At 40.1% G+C, this 20,113-nt stretch overlaps 1 protein-coding gene across 4 annotated transcripts in view; it reads left to right on the forward strand.

Moving 5' to 3' along the window:
- The window catches only part of DOCK4 (dedicator of cytokinesis 4), a 222,853-nt gene extending 214,031 nt beyond the window's left edge, over window positions 1–8,822 (forward strand). For 3 of the 4 annotated variants that reach the window (XM_038154588.1, XM_038154590.1, XM_038154589.1), the window contains 3 exons: window positions 1,591–1,704; window positions 2,614–2,675; window positions 5,718–8,822. In XM_038154588.1, coding sequence (XP_038010516.1) covers window positions 1,591–1,704; window positions 2,614–2,675; window positions 5,718–6,143 — 602 coding nt within the window. In that variant the 3' untranslated portion in view covers window positions 6,144–8,822. The remainder of the gene's footprint in view (window positions 1–1,590; window positions 1,705–2,613; window positions 2,676–5,717) is intronic. The other variant, XM_038154591.1, reaches the window with a different exon arrangement.
- Window positions 8,823–20,113: the final 11,291 nt, after the last annotated feature.

Here is a 20,113-nt window from a genome sequence, read left to right on the forward strand (position 1 = left end):
CATTACAGAATTGTTAAAATGAAGTAGTCTCTCCTGAAGGCTTTAGCCTTTAGTCCAAAAAACTGACTGCTTTGATGACTTAAAAGAAAAAAAATTGGCTTGTCAAGAGATTCAGGCATTTTAAGTACCTATGTCTGGTGCCAGGTGATTTTTAGGATGAAGGCAAAGCCATGCTGTTGGGTGAAAGCTTACAATAAAAAGCAAATACTGTATTGCATATTTTGGCAATAAAAAAGCAAAATGATCCTCTAGAAAACAGTTTATTCTGTTCATTGATCCCAGGGTCAACTAAAGTGTAATTATACTGTAATAATATTGTTTCAGATATGAGACCAGTGTTATTTTTACTGTACTCATTGTATTAAGTCTGGTGTGTAGTGGGGTTGCAGTCCTGAGAGCTCTCAGAGTTGCTACAATAGTGCTAATTGATGCCATCAGTGAGCAACAATACTTTGCTTTTTCATTTCATCTTTGTAAATAAACACAGGGTCCTTGCATGTGATTCTCTACTCACAATTGAAACAAGTAAACATGAAGGAAACTGTCATGGCAAAGCAAGAGGTTTGAGGCTTTTAAGGTGGGGGATTTTTTTGTGGAGTATTTGGGAAATGAATGGAAAGTTTGAAGTGGTTATTTTCAACTCCTTTTTTTTGTTTTTAAGAAGTGTAATGGGAGTAATATTTTTCAAATTAGCTTTTGTCCTGCCCATGTTAAATGCCCTCTCTTTCTGTCTGTCTGACTTCTTTCCAATATTGGTGACATCTTGATGACATGAGATAATCCAGTTCTGTCAAGGAAGATGTTCCAGACTTTATGGGATCATTCAGTTAAAATCATAGAATCTGATCAGGGTAACAGACAAAGAAAACAGCCACTTGTATGCATGTCAAGGTGGTAGTCAATTTACATAATCAAGCAGAGATCCTTGACCACAGATACGAAGTGTACAGAAATTTTCTAAGTCCGTAACAATTTCTTAATTTGATATTTTTTGCTGTCAGACACTTTTAATTTCTTCCAGTTTTTACTCCCTACATTTTGCACCCTTCTTTCCACCTTCTCTCAATTCTCGATTTGTAGTCTATGCAGGCAACAAAAGGAATGTTAGCACAGAAGGCTTTGTGAAGGAGGTCGATAGGAATTTGGAGAGTTCCTTTCTCTAGTCCCTTCTGTATATAAAATGAGTTAATGGGAACAGTTTATGAATAGTCTATTCCGTTCTGCCTGGAAACCTCTAACTAGGAGTCTGGTGCAAAGATAAACTGATTATAAGAAAAGGCTTCAAGCTTATCTCCCTTTGCACTGGATTTGCAGTGCACCAGAGTGCAATCTTAGCTGCGGCTCCTGCTGATGGCTGACACTGCTGGTCACAAACTGACCTGAGGGCCAGGTGCATCCATCAGGCATTCATGAGATTGGTGGCTGCTGTTTAAGAGCTTTGCAAGTGCAGATGTAATCACAAGAGCTTTTCAGACATGCTTATTAAGTTGTTAGGCATTTTCATTCTGTCTGTGTTTACACTCGTGGATAAAAGCAAGTCAGAGAACTGGAAGTGTTGATGCCTATGACAGTTTTTCCTTTCTCTTCCAGCTGTAAACACCACCCCCAGCAGCTGGAGCCTGGACAGTGGGAAGGAAGCCAGAAACACATCAGAAAGTGGAAAGCTTATATCTCCTCCTGTACCACCAAGACCTGCACAGACTGGTGAGTTAATGGACATCTCAGGTAAAGCTCCAGTACTTGAGGGCTTAGATTCTTTCCACTCTGATGTTTAACTTCTTGGGCAGTTTAACTTATTATTTGATTTCTTACATGAAAGACTGTAGAACTGCCTCTGTGGGTATTTTCATCTCGTTAATGTTCTCTGCAGTTTCCAATACTCTGCCCCTTCACTAATGAATGAGCAGTTTCAGACAGTTCATGTTAGTATGAGGAGGGATGATCAAATTTAGTCTTTTGATTTTATGATAATTGGAGGTTAGCGATCAGAAATGATCATTAACCACAAAGAATCTTACTGGCCAGAAAATGCCCAGCATTCATGAAGGTACATCAGTTCTGTTACTATAAGCATTTTGCCTTTCAAAAGGTTAATTTCCTTTTAAAGGAAAGGCTGTTCAAGTGATACTATAAATATAATTGCTCTCAAAGGAGTGAGTAAACATTTTGTTATTATACTTTGTCCAGTCATGTTTCTAAATATTTGGAGGTAAATGTTTGATATAAGTATATTATGTATTTTCTGTTTTCCTTATTTGACTTACAAATACAAAATATATTTCTTAAGAACAAAAAGGGGGAATTGTTACACTGACTCTTTTTTTAACTCGTTATCATTTCGTAGAATATAAATCAATTTAAAGTGATACAAAATTTGTCAGAAAAAGCAGATGCAGAAATTTTTTATACTTGGTTGCACTGCAAGATAATCCAGAGAACAAAGCAAAATAAACAAAATCTCTAAAACTATTTACAGCCATAGAGAACTATGGCCATCAGCCAAAAGAACTAGAGATAATGTTTATGTATCTAATTATCTCCTATCCACTTAAAAAGATTTCTTAGTGAAAATTGTAATGCCACAAGTGGACTGAAATCTTTCTGCCTTTACAGCATCACCAGCAAGACACATAGCCTCCATTTCCCCTTCTCCTGCTGGAAGATCACCAATGAAGGTACTGTCTTATTGCAGGGAATCGCCTTTGTGAGACAGATCTCATGTGTTGTGGGGTAGATGGTACATATTTAATGTGCATTATTTGGGATTATATTGTGTTTTGTTTTTCTTATCACATACTGTACAAAAACCAGTATTCTGTCTCCAGCATGGAAGAAGGGGAGGTGCCAGGAAAACCTGTTGTACAACCCATTTGTTTTATTCTTCCAGCATTCAGAGCTGTTAGATTAGAGGGTCCATTAGAGAGTATTTCCTGCTTTAATCATTTTAATACCCATTTACCTCTGCAGGATGATCCAGGGTGGTTGTAAGAAGATGTGAGTAGTTTGACACCTGCCAGTAGGACACATTAAGCATAGGCTGTGAATAAGCACTGGTTCTTCTCTGGTAGTGAAACATCCAAAGTAATTTAAGATCCAGGCTAAACTGAGCAGGTTTCATTTCTATTTCAAGATGTTTGTGTGTGTTGGTACGCACATACTGGTACCTGCTTTTTTTCTGGGAAACTTGATTGGGAAATCTGTGTTTTCTGCAGCATTGGAGCACACAAACATGCAGCCTGCTTATTCCAGGCAAACCCTGGTGCTGGCAGAGTGTGTGTCATTGGTCTTGGGGATAGCCTCTGCCACCTCACTGAAGCAGAGATGATTATGTAGGTAGAAATATAAGAGTCAACAACATGGAAGGAGAGCAGATAGAAAGGAGCATGACTGGTGTTTTGGTCACTCAGATGCAAGGAGAGAGGGAAGCAGCCCTGCCAAAGTAACCCCTCAGCAACCCAATGCCTTACTAATACTGCAGAGATACACATTGCTTGAGGAGAAGAACAGCACCCCAAAGTATTTCCTTTCCCCTTGAGGTCCCTAATTACAAGTCCACACTCATTATCCTGTTTGCCTTCCCTTAAGCCTGTAACATTACTACCTGTTTCTGAACAATGGTCCAAATTCATAACAAAGCATTTCTGCTGACCATTAGAGTGCCCCATAGTCCTATTACCACTCTGCTGAAGTGAGCACCAACCCCAAGTTTTGCCCTAATTGCTTACTAGGAAGCTCTTTAGAACATTAGGATCTTGTCCAAAGATGAGTGACCCTTCCTTTTCCTCCTTAATGGACACATACTGGCGTGACCACTAATGATTCTTAGGGATGTTTGAAGCTTGTCCTAACATTCTTCTTCTACAGGTCTGGACAGAATTTAAGCATTTTACAAAGTCTGGATTGCTGCTTGGAAGAGCAATGCTGGCCCAAAATACTTCTGAGAACTGCTGGATCTCGCTTTGAGCATCCATGAATTTCCAGACTGTTTTGGTGCCTAGACTGTTACTTGCTACTGGTAAAAGTAGTCTATGCTTTTTTACCGGAACCAAGTGGTTACCCGTGCAGGCTTTACATATTTGCCATAGTTCTAAATGACAAAAGCAAATGCCCTAAATCTTATATATGGTCACTTACTCCAAGTGTCCAGTGTTCTTGGAACTGGAGCCAAATAATTTATTTGAAAACCTTGACCGTGGGTGTTTGTGGGAGTAGGAGTGCAGTTGCAGCCTCCTCACATACAGAAGAATGGAACATGAAACAAGTAGTTAAACAGGCTCCTGAGAAAGTCTGAAATTTCTTCACCAGGTGTTGAGCTTTAAATAAAACTCACTTTGCTTTTCCACAGCCATATACAGGGCTCAGATTTTAGCCTTTCTTCTAACAGTGTGCTACCAGAGAAAACCATCTTAATACAAAACCCACTGATGTAAATGAAGATTTTTTTTTCCTCCATTGATTTCAGTGCTCTGTGGATGCAGTCCTAGATGGATAACTAAAATTGTCTCAACAGCATAAAGTCAGTGCAGCCAGCTCTGTACACCCCTGCCCCTCTCCTCCTCCACTCCCATCCTTTGTTGCATGGCTCCCACTCTCACGTCAAGCTGAGCAACTGAGCATCAACCAGTCTAACAAGAACGGGAAATTTGTCTTTATTTTGATTTCTCCATCCCTTTTTTAGCCTGAGGCTTGAGGCCAATAAATTGGGATTGTCTCAGATTACTCCAGTCATAATTAGATATGTTGCAAAAAAATTTTAACTGGGAAAGCGTGGGCTAACCTTTCACAGTTTTCAGTTGAAGTTGCTTCACTGGACTAGAACTGCTCAGTGGTTTTAGGTAGGCCTTTATTGTCCGTGCCTTTTATGTGTCATCAGCACTGTTGTTGCTGCTTGGGCCCTCAGCTCCTGGTCCCTCACCATCCCTCACTGACCTGTGAGGCTGCTGGTGCAGCCTCTGGCCACCCGTGTCCTCCATAGGGCCCTTGTCCCTGAGGCACACGTGGTGTGTTGTGTTTGTATGTCTAAGGAACACCTGGGAGATGGGGGAGAGGAAGGGTGGTGATGCTGTCATCTCCTGCCATTCTGCTGCTGCCCCAAATGGGAGCAGGAACAGCAGAGAAGGGGGCTGGCACCCAGCAGTGGCTCTTACCTTGACACCTGCTTTGTGCTACTCCCCCAACACTGGTTTTATGGTACACTCAGAAACGATGCCATGATATAAGTGCACTTTTCACTGCACGGCAATGCACTAAAAGCTGTGAGGAAAAGCTTTGAAAACTGAATTTGGAATATGAGAGCCTGCAGTAGCAGCAGTGGCTGGGCTTTGGCATTAGGGGGCAGGATACCCCCAGGTATGCCCTGGGCCCAGTGATGTATTCCACTTCCAGCTGGAAAAAGTAAGGGTGTATTCTAAAGACTTCCAGATTTTTCCAGGGTATTATGATAGTAAGATAACATTTAAAAGCAGTTTTATTTCCATTTATATGAATTACTGGCATATCCACTATCTAAGGTGTACTCAGGCACTACTGAAATTAGCTTTTTTTCAGTTTCTTACCAGGTCTTGGTTAAACAGGGACACAACCATTTCTGTTTATCAAAGCTCAGAATTATGTGCACTGTATCCACGTATGTTTTCAGTCTGAGCACAGAAACACTCTCTGTGGGACTCCCTTCTATATGCCAGGTGAATTGTCCTTCTGCCCTTTCTTTTGAGCAGGGCTCTGTGCAATCATTCACACCGTCTCCAGTGGAGTACCATTCCTCGGGGCTCATATCCAACTCCCCGGCGCTGTCAGGGAGTTACAGCAGCGGCATCTCCTCGCTCAGCCGATGTAGCACATCAGAAACATCAGGCTTTGAAAGCCAAGGCAGCGAACCAGCAGTGACTGTGCCAAGCTACAGCATTTCTGAGGAGCCTGTGAGGAAAGAAAGCAAAACCCCGCCACCTTACAGCGTGTACGAGCGGACTCTGAAACGCCCCGTTCCTCTACCTCACAGCCTGTCCATCCCGCCCGCCGCAGAGCCCCCGGCGCTGCCGCCCAAGCCGCAGCTGCCTCGGCCAAACCACCTGGAAAACAGCAGCAGGAGGACTGAGCAGGCTCCCCGGCCCAGGCCTCTGCCCCGCAAAGTCTCTCAGCTATGAGAAGCCACTTTTATATTTAATTGCAGCACATTCTTTACTCTTTAAGAAATAATATTTTTTAAAAATGGTAAAACTCATTTAGTTAGGCACTTTAATATTTTGTCCACCTTTTCTTTTGAGTAATTTCAAAATGCTTATTAATATTATGTTGCACATTTGAAATGAAATTACTAATTTAGGTTGCCAGATATTGCAGGAAGCATGAATGAGAGGATTTTTTTTAATTTCATGGTGGTGAATACTGATAAATGCTTTTATTTGTACTTTATTTTTATTTGAAAAATCTAAAACCCTACAACTCTCATCTGAGTTAGCTGAATGCTTCTTACAAAATGCAGAATATACTGACTGGATCTTTACTACTAGAGATAAATGCACGCTTTCTAACAAAGTAGTCCGTAGACTAGGATGTTTCTGCAAGTAGGCTGAAAGTTGTTTCTCTTACCTGATGAACAGGCTGGTCATTTCAAATGTATGTGGCAAAACTGAGACTAAATGCAAGTTATACAGCAGAGGACTGTTGTAAGAATGTGGTTTGGAATTTTTGAAACACACACTTGGCTTATGTTATTTTTAAGACGGAAAAATACCTGTATTTCATTCAGCGTACAGCACCATTCTGGTGAATCCTGGAAAGGTTTTGTGCCATTCGTGTATGTACCTGACACATCCTTTTTATTTTTGAGGTGCAATTTACTTTTATTCTTCCAGTTAATGTATTTTTTTTGTTTTAGTTTTGGGGTTTTTTTTTAAAGCTAGGAGTTTTCTAGTGAATGCTCTCTGCTGTTCTTGAAAGTTCACCATAAAATACAATCTGTGTATGAAATAGGTACAACTCAATTGTTCCTTTAACTTGTGTACAAGAGTCAGTACTATTATCAAGGCAATTCACTAAACGAGCCAATTTTTGGCTCACATGTAAACATACAAATGGCTGGTTTACAATCCGTATATTTCAAAAGCTAATTGCGCAGGTCATTAATAATTTTGTAAAAATCTAGCAAAAATTCTGAACAGTTCTTTGGATGTGTATGAGCCATTGGAGCCAAGCTTTTGATTTGCTTTGTAGCTTGAGTTCATCACCATCATCTTTATTGTTGAGAATGGTGTTCGGCCTTAGGTTGTATTTTAGTGACTGGCATCTGAAGAGCTCTGGAAAGCTAATGCCAAGACATAGGAATGTGGAGGAAAAAGAAGAAAAAAGCACCTTCTGTATGTATGTTTTGTATCCTCTTTCTTTTATTGACTGTTTAAATGTGCTTGGGAACAGATGCGTGAACTGCATTTTAAATCATATTGTTAAAAATATTCTCCCTCTTTTGTTGGGAAGCTCATGTTGATCTTAGCTGTGTTTGATTTGTTGATAGTTTAACTGGAAGAAAGTGACCACTTTTTTATATTCTCTCAATTAAACCTTCAGCAGTTACAAGCTGTTGACAGTAGTTATAGAAGTTTTCTATAATAAATGTTCAAGTATTTTTGTACATAATTGGTAAATTTTAATAAGGAGTGTACCATTATGTGAAAAAGAAGCAAACAGTTGTGTATGCAGTAAGATTGTTATAATTATGCCAAATACTTTATGTATGGAAAAAAGAATATTTGTAAATATGTGCTTTTAACAATAATTCTGCCATATTGACTTTACAATTTTGAATGTCAGAAAAAATAATATATGTTAAAATATTTATGTTTTAGTGAAAGTATTCATAACTTGAAAAGGAACATATGAATTTTAGCTTTGTATCTTGCTGATTTCAAAGTCTGGAATTCCTTGAACTAGCTCTTGCTTTCTACTATAACATTTTTATGTCTGTAACCACATCATAAAACCTGTAGAAGGCTACATATTTATGCTGATATAAAGAAGTAATGCCTGAAATTTAAATAAGGTGTCACAAGTAAGATAACAAAGCTGCTCTGGATTTTTTTCCCACCCATGTAATTTAATAGATTTTGTTGACCAGTGCTTGAGCACAGTACAGTATGGATCAGTGTTATTTGCTCCTGAAGCCTTTTTTTTATTTCTGGCAATAAGCAGAGTTGATGACTTTATCATTTTTGTGCATTACTGGTCAGCTTTGCAGCAAAACATTTCACAAAGTCTCTGTTTACCTAGACACTCATATTGGTTGCTGCATAATGTTAGTATGAAATAAAAGAACTTGCTTAATCTTTACAGTACAACTTGTTTTCTACAGAATGAGAGATTCTAATTCAGTGAGCCACAGAATGAAAGTTCTGACTCCTTGTCTTGCTAAATCTTTTTTTTTTTTTTTTTTTTTTTTTTATCTCCTGATCGAGTTTTCTCCCTATTTGGACTCGTAATTGCTTTGTGAGACAAGGTGGGGGGGAAGAGTATTGACATGCTCTTCTAAACAAGTGAAGAAGATAAAATTTACTAGAGAGTTCACTGTAAATTAACCTGCATGAGCATTCTGTTTTTATAACCAGGACATCAGAAATACTCTGAACGATAGAAGATGATGTAAAATTGACAGAGTACTCTTAAGCTGAGTTAACACATTTTCTGCTTAGCCAGTTTTGACAAATTGATTCTGTAGATCAGTTTTTCAACCTGTTTACCTATAAAAAAATGTAGTATGAAATTTTGTTATGTATGTTGCTACACCCACTGCTTGAAAACCTAATGTAAATAAAGGTCTTGTTTGAATTTTATGTAGTAGTCATAAATATAATTTTACCACTTTCTGGATGATGGTGAGTAATTCAGAAGCTCATACAGGAAGACCAATGGGAAGAAGTTCCTCTTACTTTTCAATAGGTTGAACGTTAGCCAATGTGTCCAAAATAGGTGACATAATCTTGTATTCAAATACCATATTTGAGATGCTGGAGTCTCTGGGATGCCAGAGAAACATCCTCAAACTCAGCTGGCTGGCTTTGAAATGACACAGTTCACACTGGTTCTCCTGATGGCATAACAGCTCTGTAGAGTGAGTGAACTCAGTTATGATGTCCCAGGTCAGATGCTGTGTCCGGCCAATTGCTGTGCCCTGAAAGAAGCACAAAAGCTGAAGTCATGCCTCTTAGTAAAGGTTTCAGGGCAGTGCAGTTTTGGCCCTGCTCACATGGAACAGGGTATAGTGAAAGTCTTCTATATGAAAGTGACACCTTGCCCACCTGCCTGACCATTCTTCCTGTTCACTGACGATCCAACAGCACCTGCAGAAAGAACAGTGACAGAGCAAAAACATACCAATAGGCAGGAGTCAGTGCCTGAGGTATAAATGATGAAAAGCATATTGTTTTGAATGTAACTGTGCTCAGTGAGGCATGTAGCAGCATTGTCTCAGTAAACCCAGGTGCTGACAGATTCAGATCTTTGCTCCAGAACTCTGCTGGTTGCGGGAATTTCTGATGATTAGGCAGAGCCCTGACATTTGCTGGCCAAAGGGCAAAGTCCTGTCTGGTGGGATATTGTGGAAGGATGCCACTGGATCCCTTGAGAGTCTGACCTTGAACTAGATTATGTGGGAGAAAGCCCTTTTTGTATTAATTTGTCTTTTCCTTCTCTTTGACATTTTAATTCAGCTTTTGACATATACTTCATAGAAGAAACTAGAATGATTAGTTTGGATAACATTAACAGAAAAAAAACCCAAAACATTGGGAATTAAACAGCTAAACTATTCAAATCTCAGGAATAGCAAAGGTGTAGAGCTGCATATCTTATGTGTGCAATAAGCACCAGGTTAGGGACTCTTCCTGGGTGGTAAAATAAGGCTGCTGAAAAAAGAACATTTTTTTTTTTTTTTTTAATGATTGCTCAGTAAGGAGCTTGGTGTGTCTGCTTTGACAGGCTGAAGGCTGTCAGATTTCAGTGGGGATGCAGCCTTCCAGGCACAGCTGGGCAAACTTAACTAGGTTAGAACTTGTGTTAAGGACACAGTTCAGATCTCCTCTTTAATTGAGAGATATTCATCCCAGGAAGACTGTTAGAAAAAGGGAAAAGAAAGTCAACAGTTGGAAAAAAAAAAAAAGTGCTAATAAAATTTAGGCAAAACCCTTGATGGCCTGACAAGTATCCAAGTGTGTTTTGACTCAGCCACTAGATGTGATGGGAGAAACTGACATGTTACCTGAAACGGAAGCACTGAGTACATGTCTTTAGGCTATTTTGTAGAGTGATGCTATATCAGCTTAACTACTGGTTGAGCTGAAGGGAATGGAAGGGAAGCTGGAAGTCCTGACAAAACAGAGGATGTTTTTATTTTGCAAAGGCCTTGTGGTGGGGGTTTTTCTCTTTTGCTGTGGCTAACCAGAGGATAGAGAAGACTGTCATGAGTTGCAAAAGCAAAGAGTTTCTAAATAGCAAAGCCTTACAAAATATTCAAATATCTCCCTGCTAAACAGTTACTTTCTTAACCCATGGTGTGTAACTGATGCAGTGCATTTTGCAATTAACATCTCAGTATTTTAGGGAGCAAATTAATGTCAAAATTTCATAGTAAATAGCTTCTCTGGTAGCTCATCAGCTGCTGAAATTTTGGTAAATATTTAAATGTTTTACATCATTGATTTGCTATGGGAACTACATCCACTTCTGTATTCCAATTTATTTTACTTCTGGAAAATTCTGCAGAAAAACTCTCTGCATCACATTCTTGTTTATTTGTGAGACTACTATTGCTGCTGGTTTTTGTTGACCTCACTGACTTCCCTTGAAGTGTTTCCTCTTGCTTTTCAAAAGAAAGACCATCAGCAAGGACCTACTTCTGACTTTCCTGTGGGGAACATTTCAAAAGCACAGCCTGAATGGGATGCAGCACAGCAACTGTTCCCAGGGGGGACTTATAAGCAAGGGCTTTGGGAACAAAAGCTGTGGGGGAAGTTTACCCATAAAGCTATTCCTGTAGGAGTTTGTGTTCACATATAGAGCAATAGCTCAAGGACAGGCACTAAATTAATTTACTAAAATAAGGAGGTGGGATGTAGGTAATGTCCAACAGGCTTTGCTAAAGGGGGAGGCTCAGTCCCAGCAGGTCCTATAAATGGGAATCCTTTGCCTTATTTCCTGATCTTTTCATGGAGAAAGTAATGCCAGGTAGACAGACAGGGTGGAGGGAGGGTGTAAGTTTTATTTTAGGGTTACTGAGCATGGGTAGGGGCAGGGAAGAAATACTGAATCTACACTTTAAGCCTAAGTTAATTTGAGAGATCATTCCTCTGGGTCTTTGGGCCACATTACATTCAAGGGATGTAACTTGTGCAATGATTTGCCCTTATATGTGGTTGTGTTCGAGGGTCCCCAGGATGAGGGAAGAGATGAGAATCTTGACTCCATGTTTCAGAAGGCTGATTTATTATATTATTATATATTTATATTAAAAATGCTGTACTAAACCCATACTAAATAATATAGAGAAAGGATTCATCAGAAGTCTGGAAAAGAATGGAATGAATAACAAAAGCTCGTGACTCTCAGAGCCTCGACACAGCTGGCCCAATGACTGGTCATCAAGTAGAAACAACTCACATGGACCAATCAAAGATGCACCTGTTGCATTCCACAGCAGCAGATAATTATTGTTTTTCTTTTCCTCTGAGGCTTCTCAGCTTTTCAGGAGAAAAAATCCTGGCAAAGAGATTTTCATAAAATATCATGGTGACGCTTATACTCTGAATGTGCCCTGGAAAGCCAGCTGTCCATCTGAACTCCCATGCCAGTCTCTTTTTGCCTTGTGTTGTGAGAGGAGGCCCTGCTTGCAGGTGTGCTGGAGCAGAGTCAGATGTGGCCTGATGTCTGTGCTTCTTTTTGAGATATTAAGTTCACCTTTGTAAGTACATGCTGTGGTAAATCCAAGGATGTGATACAACACCCAGTAGAATTAATCTAAAGATTCATACCAAGCTTTTAGAAATGGCATGTGTCCAGGAGGAGTTGGGTGAAAGCAGCTGGTACCTAATGAATTTGGTTCCATCTGAAAAAAAACAAAACCACCAACTTTCTAACATGAGCACAAAACACTTTACAAGGAAAAAAACATATCAATAAACTCAACTTTTTTTTTCAGCTAGTGTATTAGGAGTTGAAGCAACAAAATATTACTGTGCTGTGGTCTTCTCAGGCCATTAAGTTCAGCAAGGGAAGATTGTGCACACTGGACGGAGGCTTTTTATGTTGCCAAGGAGAGTTTTCCTGCATCTACAGTTCCCCCTCCAAGCTCTATCTCAGAACTAAAGCACATCATGTCAATGCCCCTGAAGCTATAATTCAGTGGACTTTTTATAGCTGTAAAACCTGAGCTGCATGATGATAAGCTAGCAAAATCAAAGCAAGTCATAACCTGCTACTTTGAACATGCAGACAGGGGCTACAGGGGAGCAAGCAGGGAGAAAAAAAAGAGAGAAAATTGGTTTTCAAGCCATAAAGATCAATTTTGACTTCTGGAATCTTTGCTGCATTTTGAGAAGTACTGTATTTTCACTGCATACTTTACTGGGTTTTTCCCTCTGTGTGAGATAATGCTGGGAAATGGTTTTCTCTGGTGTTTGTGTAGATTTGAATTACGGTATTTGTCTTGTACCCAAAGAAAATGGTTTTTAGGGTTTTGTTTTTCTTCAGTCCTGTGACAGGGTAGGACAGCAGAAATAAGACAAGAGTGGTCAGTGCATCACCAGAGGTGGTCATGGACAAGGAGCAATGGCGTCCAACTGAAAAAGAGTAGGTTTAGATTACATGTCAGGAAGAAATTCTTTACTGTGAGTGTGGTGAGGCACTAGAACAGATTTCTCAAAGAATTTGTGGATTCCCCACCCCTGGAAGTGTTCAAGGCCAGGTTGGATGGGGCTTAGAGAAACGTGACCTAGTGAAAGGTGTCCCTGCCCACATGGGAGGTTGTAACAAGGTGATTACGGTCCCTTTCAACCCAGGCCATTCTATGGTCCCATGTTCAGAGAATAACATTTATATTCTCCAGGTAGTTCTTGAACTCATACCTTCAAAGGCTGAAGTTCAGTTCACTGTGGGCCCCTCACACCCATGCACAAGAACAAAAAATGGGTGAGTTCCATCTTGCTGTGGGAAGTGTGATTCTGTGTGTGCCTCAGTCATGGTGAGGTATGGGCATGGATGGGCACCATGGAATGCCGCCCTCTCTTTGGTGTCCCTATTGCTGCAGCAGTGATGTACTTGTGCTACACTGAGTAACTAGCTGTCACAGTAGGGCTCACAGTTGTCTCACCTGCAACAGCCGTTTCTGTGTAAAATACACAGAAACAATCAAAATTGAAAGACAAAATTGCTATTTATCATTCTCACCCACTCAACACTTATTTATCTTGATAACTGGGAAACTTGGTGAATTTTGCAAATTCTCTCAGTGAGCCTTTTCTGGTTCAGTGCTATTTTTACTGAAGATAACACCAGCCCATCTTGCAAGTGAAGCTTTCAGCAGTCGTGCTATATGAAACCAGGCAAAGCATGAATGACAAATCTTCAACACTGTGTGGGCTCATTAGAAAGATTTGTATTCCATGCTGAGCTGAAGGAGAAGGAGTGACCTGGGAGACTCTGAGCAGGCACTAAACCATGGAAGCAGCAGCAGAAATGACAGCAGACGGCAGGGTCAGCTCATTAACTGCATTTATCTAATGGGAGACTTCCCATATATTGTCAAGCAACAATAAAAAAAAAAATCTGTCAGAAATTCCACCTGGTCATAATTGATCATTTTTAATAAATCTGTTCCAGAACAGGCTGCCAAAATCTCAGCTGTGATTGTGTAACTGAAACTAATCAGCAAATGATAATTGCTGAGGTGAGTTGCTTTGATTAGGTGACAAAAGGAGTCAAAGCTGTGCCTGCTGGCAAAATAGAAAGCTGCTCTGTGAAGGTAAGCTGGGCTGACAAAACATCTGGCAAGTCTGCTGTTTTGGTCTAGCTCTGTGTGTTGTGAAACATAGGATTGCAACTCTTTATTCTAGAAACACTGATTATACATAAATGAATAAATATTGCAGCTATATTAACACAAATTTGCCCTGTAAACCACAGGTTTATTCCTGATTTCTACCTTGATCTCTAAAAAAAAAAAAAAAAAAAAAAGTCAAGAGACAGGAGTCTACCTGAACTAGAGAAAAAAAACTTCATTTGAATCATATTATGAATTTATTGTTGACATAATGCTGACAAGTTTCAAACTATAACTTAAGCTGGTATGTAGTTATCCATGCAGCACTCCTGAAGGGAGGCTCAGGGTGGGCCCAGGTCCCAACCCGAGCAGGTGGGGGCCACTGGAAGTCTGATAATCACTCCAAGGCTGCTGTGCTGGACTTCCAGGGCAATTCCCCAGCTATTCTGTCTTGCCTCTTTGGAAGACCAGCCCCCTCACCCCCCCATGCCATCGGAACTGTTTGCACCTGCTACTATGCCAGATGCCAAAATGGACTTTCTGTTCTGCTGCTCCAGCAGTCAACCGGCAGCACAGAGCACAGTACAAGCATGCTTTAAAATACATCTCGTCCAGTTTGTCCCAGGTACCAGCACCACCGCCTCAGACAGGCCTGGTCGCTGCGGGCAGCCGTGCGGCACAGCCAGCCCTGGACCTTCTCACTGAGCCCCGAGGTGTTGTTGGTGGCAGCGCAGGGCTGCCCTGAAGGGCTGCTGCGGCACCTGGCAGGCTGCTGGGCCCTGGTGTGGGTGAGTGTGAGAACCAGGGCCAGGGCAAGAGAAACAAAGATGACGACAGGCGCTCGGCCTAACCCAAAGCTGAAGCTTTACCGTAAGCCTAACCCTGTCCCTCAGCCTAAACTTAATCCCAACAATAAACCCAAATAAACCCTAACTCTAACCCTAACCATAACCCTAAGTTTAACCCTAACCCTAAGCCTAAGCCTAAACCTAACCTTAACCCTAACCCTAAACCTAACTTAATCCTAAACCTAAGCCTACCTTAACCCTAACCCTAATCCTAGCCCTAACCCTAGCCCTAACCCTAGCCCTAACCCCAACCCTCACCCCTGTGCAGAGCTTACCCAGCATAAAGGTGCTTTCTCCTTCTCTGCCAATCCCATGCATGGGGAGGCTGTGGGTGGTGCACAAGGATTTGGGAGGGGACACAGCCAGGACACTTACCCCAGTTGATCCAAGGGATATTCTTTTCCATATGGTGTCATGCTCAGTACAAAGAGGTGGGGGAAGAAGAAAGAAGGAAGGACATCCAGAGGTACAGCATTTTGTCTGTCCAATTAACTGTCCCACATGATTGCTGCTTTCCTGGGAATGGCTGAACACCTGCCTGCCTATGGGAAGTGTCCTTGTTTTGTTTCGTTGGCATGTGCAGCTTTTGCTTTACCTTTTAAATTGTCTTCAGCTCAACCCACAGGTGTTCTCACTTTTTGTCTTCTGGTTCTCTCCCCCATCCCACCAAGTGATGACAAATGGGGACACTTAGCAAGCAGCTGCCTGGGGCTTAGCTGCCAGCTGGAGTTAAACCACAATAATTTTCCTGATGGCTCAGATCTGTCAGAAGGGGAAAGGGTGCTGGGTGCAATGAGGCACAGCTTGCTCCACAAGTGTGCCAGTGCTCCTTACAACTGCATAAACACATTTGTCTAGTTTCCTAAATATGGCTCTAGGTTTAGTACTGCAGTCAGTCTGCTGCAGAAGTTAAAGACATCTTCTGTGCCCTGGCAGGGCACCTCAGTTTCACACCCTTTTCTCTGGAGATGTAACTCCCATTCTCAAACTCTGGAAAAGACTGAGAGTTCCCACTGCACAGCTCTAGTCCCTAGGTCCCTTCCTCTTGCATTGTTCCTGCTGTAGCACACAGTCAATTAAGCCATCAGATTTCATAAGCAGGCACACAAGAGGGGTAATGTCAGTGACACATTTACTGCCTTCTTGCCTATTTTGTAGACAGTAAGCAGAGAACAGAAGCAATACACGTGTAAATGCCCAGGTAGTGCAGTTCCAGTTTTGCTTTACACACAAAAGGCAAGAAAGAGGATAGTGTGTCCACTATCCAGCCTGTTCCACCTCATTCTGGAATCCTGTGCTTGCTAAAGTGTGGAGAATTGCAAGGTTATGCAAGGGTGAAGTTGGTGGCCAAGTTCTTCATTTTCATGTGATTAGGCTGCCCTGAAAAAAGTTGTCTGAGCATGCTGAGAGTACCCCACAGAAGAAGGGGGTTTATTCATTTAAAGTCCTCTATGTTAATATTTGGCATTGAGTGCAGGGAAGAATGAAGTTTATTTAAGGGTAGTAGCAGGGACTATGGGAGGACTTCAGCGTAAAATAATAGACCACATCAACTTACTGCTTCACATTTCAGAAGGTGTAATGGCTTGAATGTGACCGAATTGAGCCTTTGACATAATATTCTCTTTGTCCACTTAAATTCATGGAAAGTCTAATAGTTCAATTTTATAGTTTGGTAGTTTTAAATTAAAATATACTTCAGGCTTTTGTTCAGTAACACTACCATAAAATCCTGGCAGCATTGCAAAATTAGCATCCACAGTAATTGGCAGCTTAAACCAACTAGTTAGAATGCCTTCTAACTAACTTTATAATATATAATAACTTCATAATAACTTCTAACTAACTAACTAACTAACTAACTAACTAACTAACTAACTAACTAACTAAGTTCTAACTAACTTCTAACTTCAGCATTACTGCTTCCTTCACATAAGATTATATTTTGAAGATTCTTTGCATAAAAAAAAGCATGACAGTCCCACTATCATCTTGCTCAGGTAGCAATGTTATTTCAAATACATTGTCAGTACTTTCTTCTCAAGAGAGAAATTGAAACTAATTGTAGTACTGAACCCAATCATAAATATCAAATGACCTAACCTGAAGACTTTTTTTTTGCATTTTGCAAGTACCTATTTTTGAAACTAAATAAAACCCCCAGTTATTTGTGGTTAAAAATATCTGATTACTATTAAACTGTTGAAACATTTTCATATTCAGCAGGTAATTTCCATTAAAAGTTTTAATTACATCGGGCAACTTAATATTTCAAGTTGATTTTGTAAGTCAAATCAGTGAGAATAGGTTTTGCTAATGCTAGATGAAAAAGTCTAGAATAAAGACCACTTCCCCATTGCTTTTAACTTTTATATCGATAAATATTACCTGTCCAGAGGGAAGGGAGGTGTCACTGGGCCTGGGATTTGTGTCTGTAGTTCTTTTTCCTGAGGGCAATAGATAGGAAGAGATTAACTTTAGCAAGTAATTATTGGAGTGCGAAGAATTGTAAGAGCTAAATTTGCATCATCTTATGACAAGGCCTAGCCTTTTCTCTCTTTAGATTGGAATTCCACAAGAATTGTGGAATTCGTTAATTATCTGAGATGTTTTAAAGAAAGCATAAAAGATTCTTCTAAGTTAAAATTCTTGATAATTTTCACAAAAGAAGCTGTAGAAGCACACATGTGCACATAAAACAATCAAACAAAACACCTAGAGACTGTAAGATCTACACCAAGATTCTGAAGGTTTTTCATCCAAGATTGGTCATAAAGAACATTTTCTTGGTCATGCTAGGATAAACCATAGCTCAACTAGACACCTGAGCTATGGTTTTAAAAGGCTTTAACTAAACTGAGGATGATCCAGACAGAAATAATTTCTGCTCATTAACAATTATATCCATAAATACTTACCTAGGATATAACGCTGGTAGAATCTAATTGTGTGGATGATAGAGACTCTTTCTGGCAAGATAGTGACAGTAAATGAGCATAAGATCATTTGATGTCATGCAACAAAGTTTTATTGCTGTTCTTAGCGCTCAAGAAGTTAATGATTCCATATGACATGGGTTCAGTTCCCAAATAAAAAGATGTCATTCCACATCAGAAAGTCCACAACAGCTGCAGTCTTGTTAGCCATATCTCACATATTTTATTACTCTTTCACACTTTCCATAAGACACAAAAATGACTGGTTTTACACATAATCCTGTGTCAGCTCTCTTGGTTTATTAGATGTCACCATTGTTGTTAAAAGCGTGCTGCAATTGTCACAGAGTCAGCCCAGCATTTCTCAGAGCTGGATGGGAAACATTCATCCTTTCCAGCTCCCAGCTCTGTGTGGCAGAATGCCAATACAACAGGGTCAGGGAAAGTCAGATGTATAAATCTGTGAGAAATGCTGCCTGGTTCCCTGAAATAGTTCTTTGAACTTAAAAAAAAGCTCTAGAATTTCAAAACTGATTGGCTGCAAGAAAATTTGGGGCTTGGCATGTCAGAATCAAGTCTTAAAACAATTTTTATATATAGATGTGTGTGAAAACATCACTTTCACTTTCCAAGGAGAGCTGCTACATCTTGCTCACTGCTATTGCACCTACCTGAGGTCAAGAAACTAACAAGCCACTGTCTAGAAAAACTGATAGTGTAGTTGAGGCAATATCAATGGAAGAGATATTGAAAAAATTATTGGGTCATGCCAATCTGTTAGTATGTGGAAGAAAACCAAAGCCGGACTTAGTCCCACATGACAAACATACCTCCAAAATTCCCTACAGTGGGGTCAGAAAAGCATATTGCATCTGCTGTGGACTGATTAGTCTGTGAATTAGAACTTCCAGTAGTGTGTTTGACACACAAATGTTAGGAGTGAAGAGGCAAATGAAAACAAACCCCTATTTTATTTCAGTGAAGGCACAATTCTGCGGGAGACAGTTTATATGAGAAGAGAATTGGAGAAACCATGAGCCCAGTGTTCTGGTGGCAACCAAAAATTATTTCATATCAGCCAAATTCAGTAGCATCATTAAAGCACGGATTCCAGGCATGTATTATTGCTTTTCATAAAACTGTTGAGATCCAATTTACCATGAATTTTAATGATCGTGCCTGCATGCACAAGGAAAAGTATCTCCCTTTGCAAATCTTAGCTACTCTTGCTCTTCATGGACTGTTCACAAATTCATGAATTTTATCTTTCTTAGCATTTAATTATATCTTACCATCTTTTTGCAACAGTAAGTACGGGTTATTTATCAGGCATCTTGGTTTGACATACTCCTGTGTGGCGACTCCACACTTCTTACATATTCCTCCAGAAAAAGTAAACTCTTTAAAATGGAAAAGAGATTTTAACTCTTAGGAGTGCGGAATGCAATACTATTCCAGAAAGGGCCAGGTGGTAATCACCACCAAAAACCATAAGACATCATCATGCTTTTCTCAAGTAAAGCAATGTATTATTCTGAAAATCAAAGGGAAGCTGGTTTCATTTAATATTTGCATAGGCAGGGCTACAATGGTATAAAGGAATACACGGGTTTAAGGAATACATCTAAACTCAATGTAGAAAACACAGATATTAAATTTATGTGCCTGAAAAGACAACATCAAAATGATTTGGCTTTAAATGTACACTGTATGATGTTCTTTGATTAGCCTAAACTTAACTTGAGGAAGCTTTATATTTCTCATCATTTTCTTGTATTAATTTTCCTAAGACAGTGACAGTATTTAATTGTAAGAATCTCAACATTAAAAAATCCCCAAACTATTTGCTGCCTGCCAAATGTGTTAATGTTTGCCCACCTTTTGAGCTTCTATCTTAAATCTGTTCTGGGACTGGTTATGAGTAAATATATTCTATGCTTGCACAAGTGGAGAAAATAGATTCCCTGATCTCTGACTTCTGTGATTAATTGATACCTTTAGGGAAAGTAAATATATTTATCACCTTTAGACTGCAAGACTCCTACGAGAAATTGTCGTACCATTATAACGGATCAGAGACTGTACACTTAGTACTCTGTGCTCTGATGTCAAAAACCATCAGGAAAAAGTAAGGGAGGGAAGATTAATCTAAGACTACCAGCTAAAGGAAGAGGAACAGCTAGAAGTACTGCACGCCTACCTGCTCACCTTAGTGGCACACTCTCACCATTCCCTTTTCCCAACAATATTTAGGAGGGTGTACCCTCCACCATTTGAATACCAACAGTGACAGCAAAAAAAACCCACTT

Source organism: Motacilla alba, chromosome 1A (assembly GCF_015832195.1).
Source record: "Motacilla alba alba isolate MOTALB_02 chromosome 1A, Motacilla_alba_V1.0_pri, whole genome shotgun sequence".
Classification (NCBI taxonomy): Eukaryota; Metazoa; Chordata; class Aves; order Passeriformes; family Motacillidae; genus Motacilla; species Motacilla alba.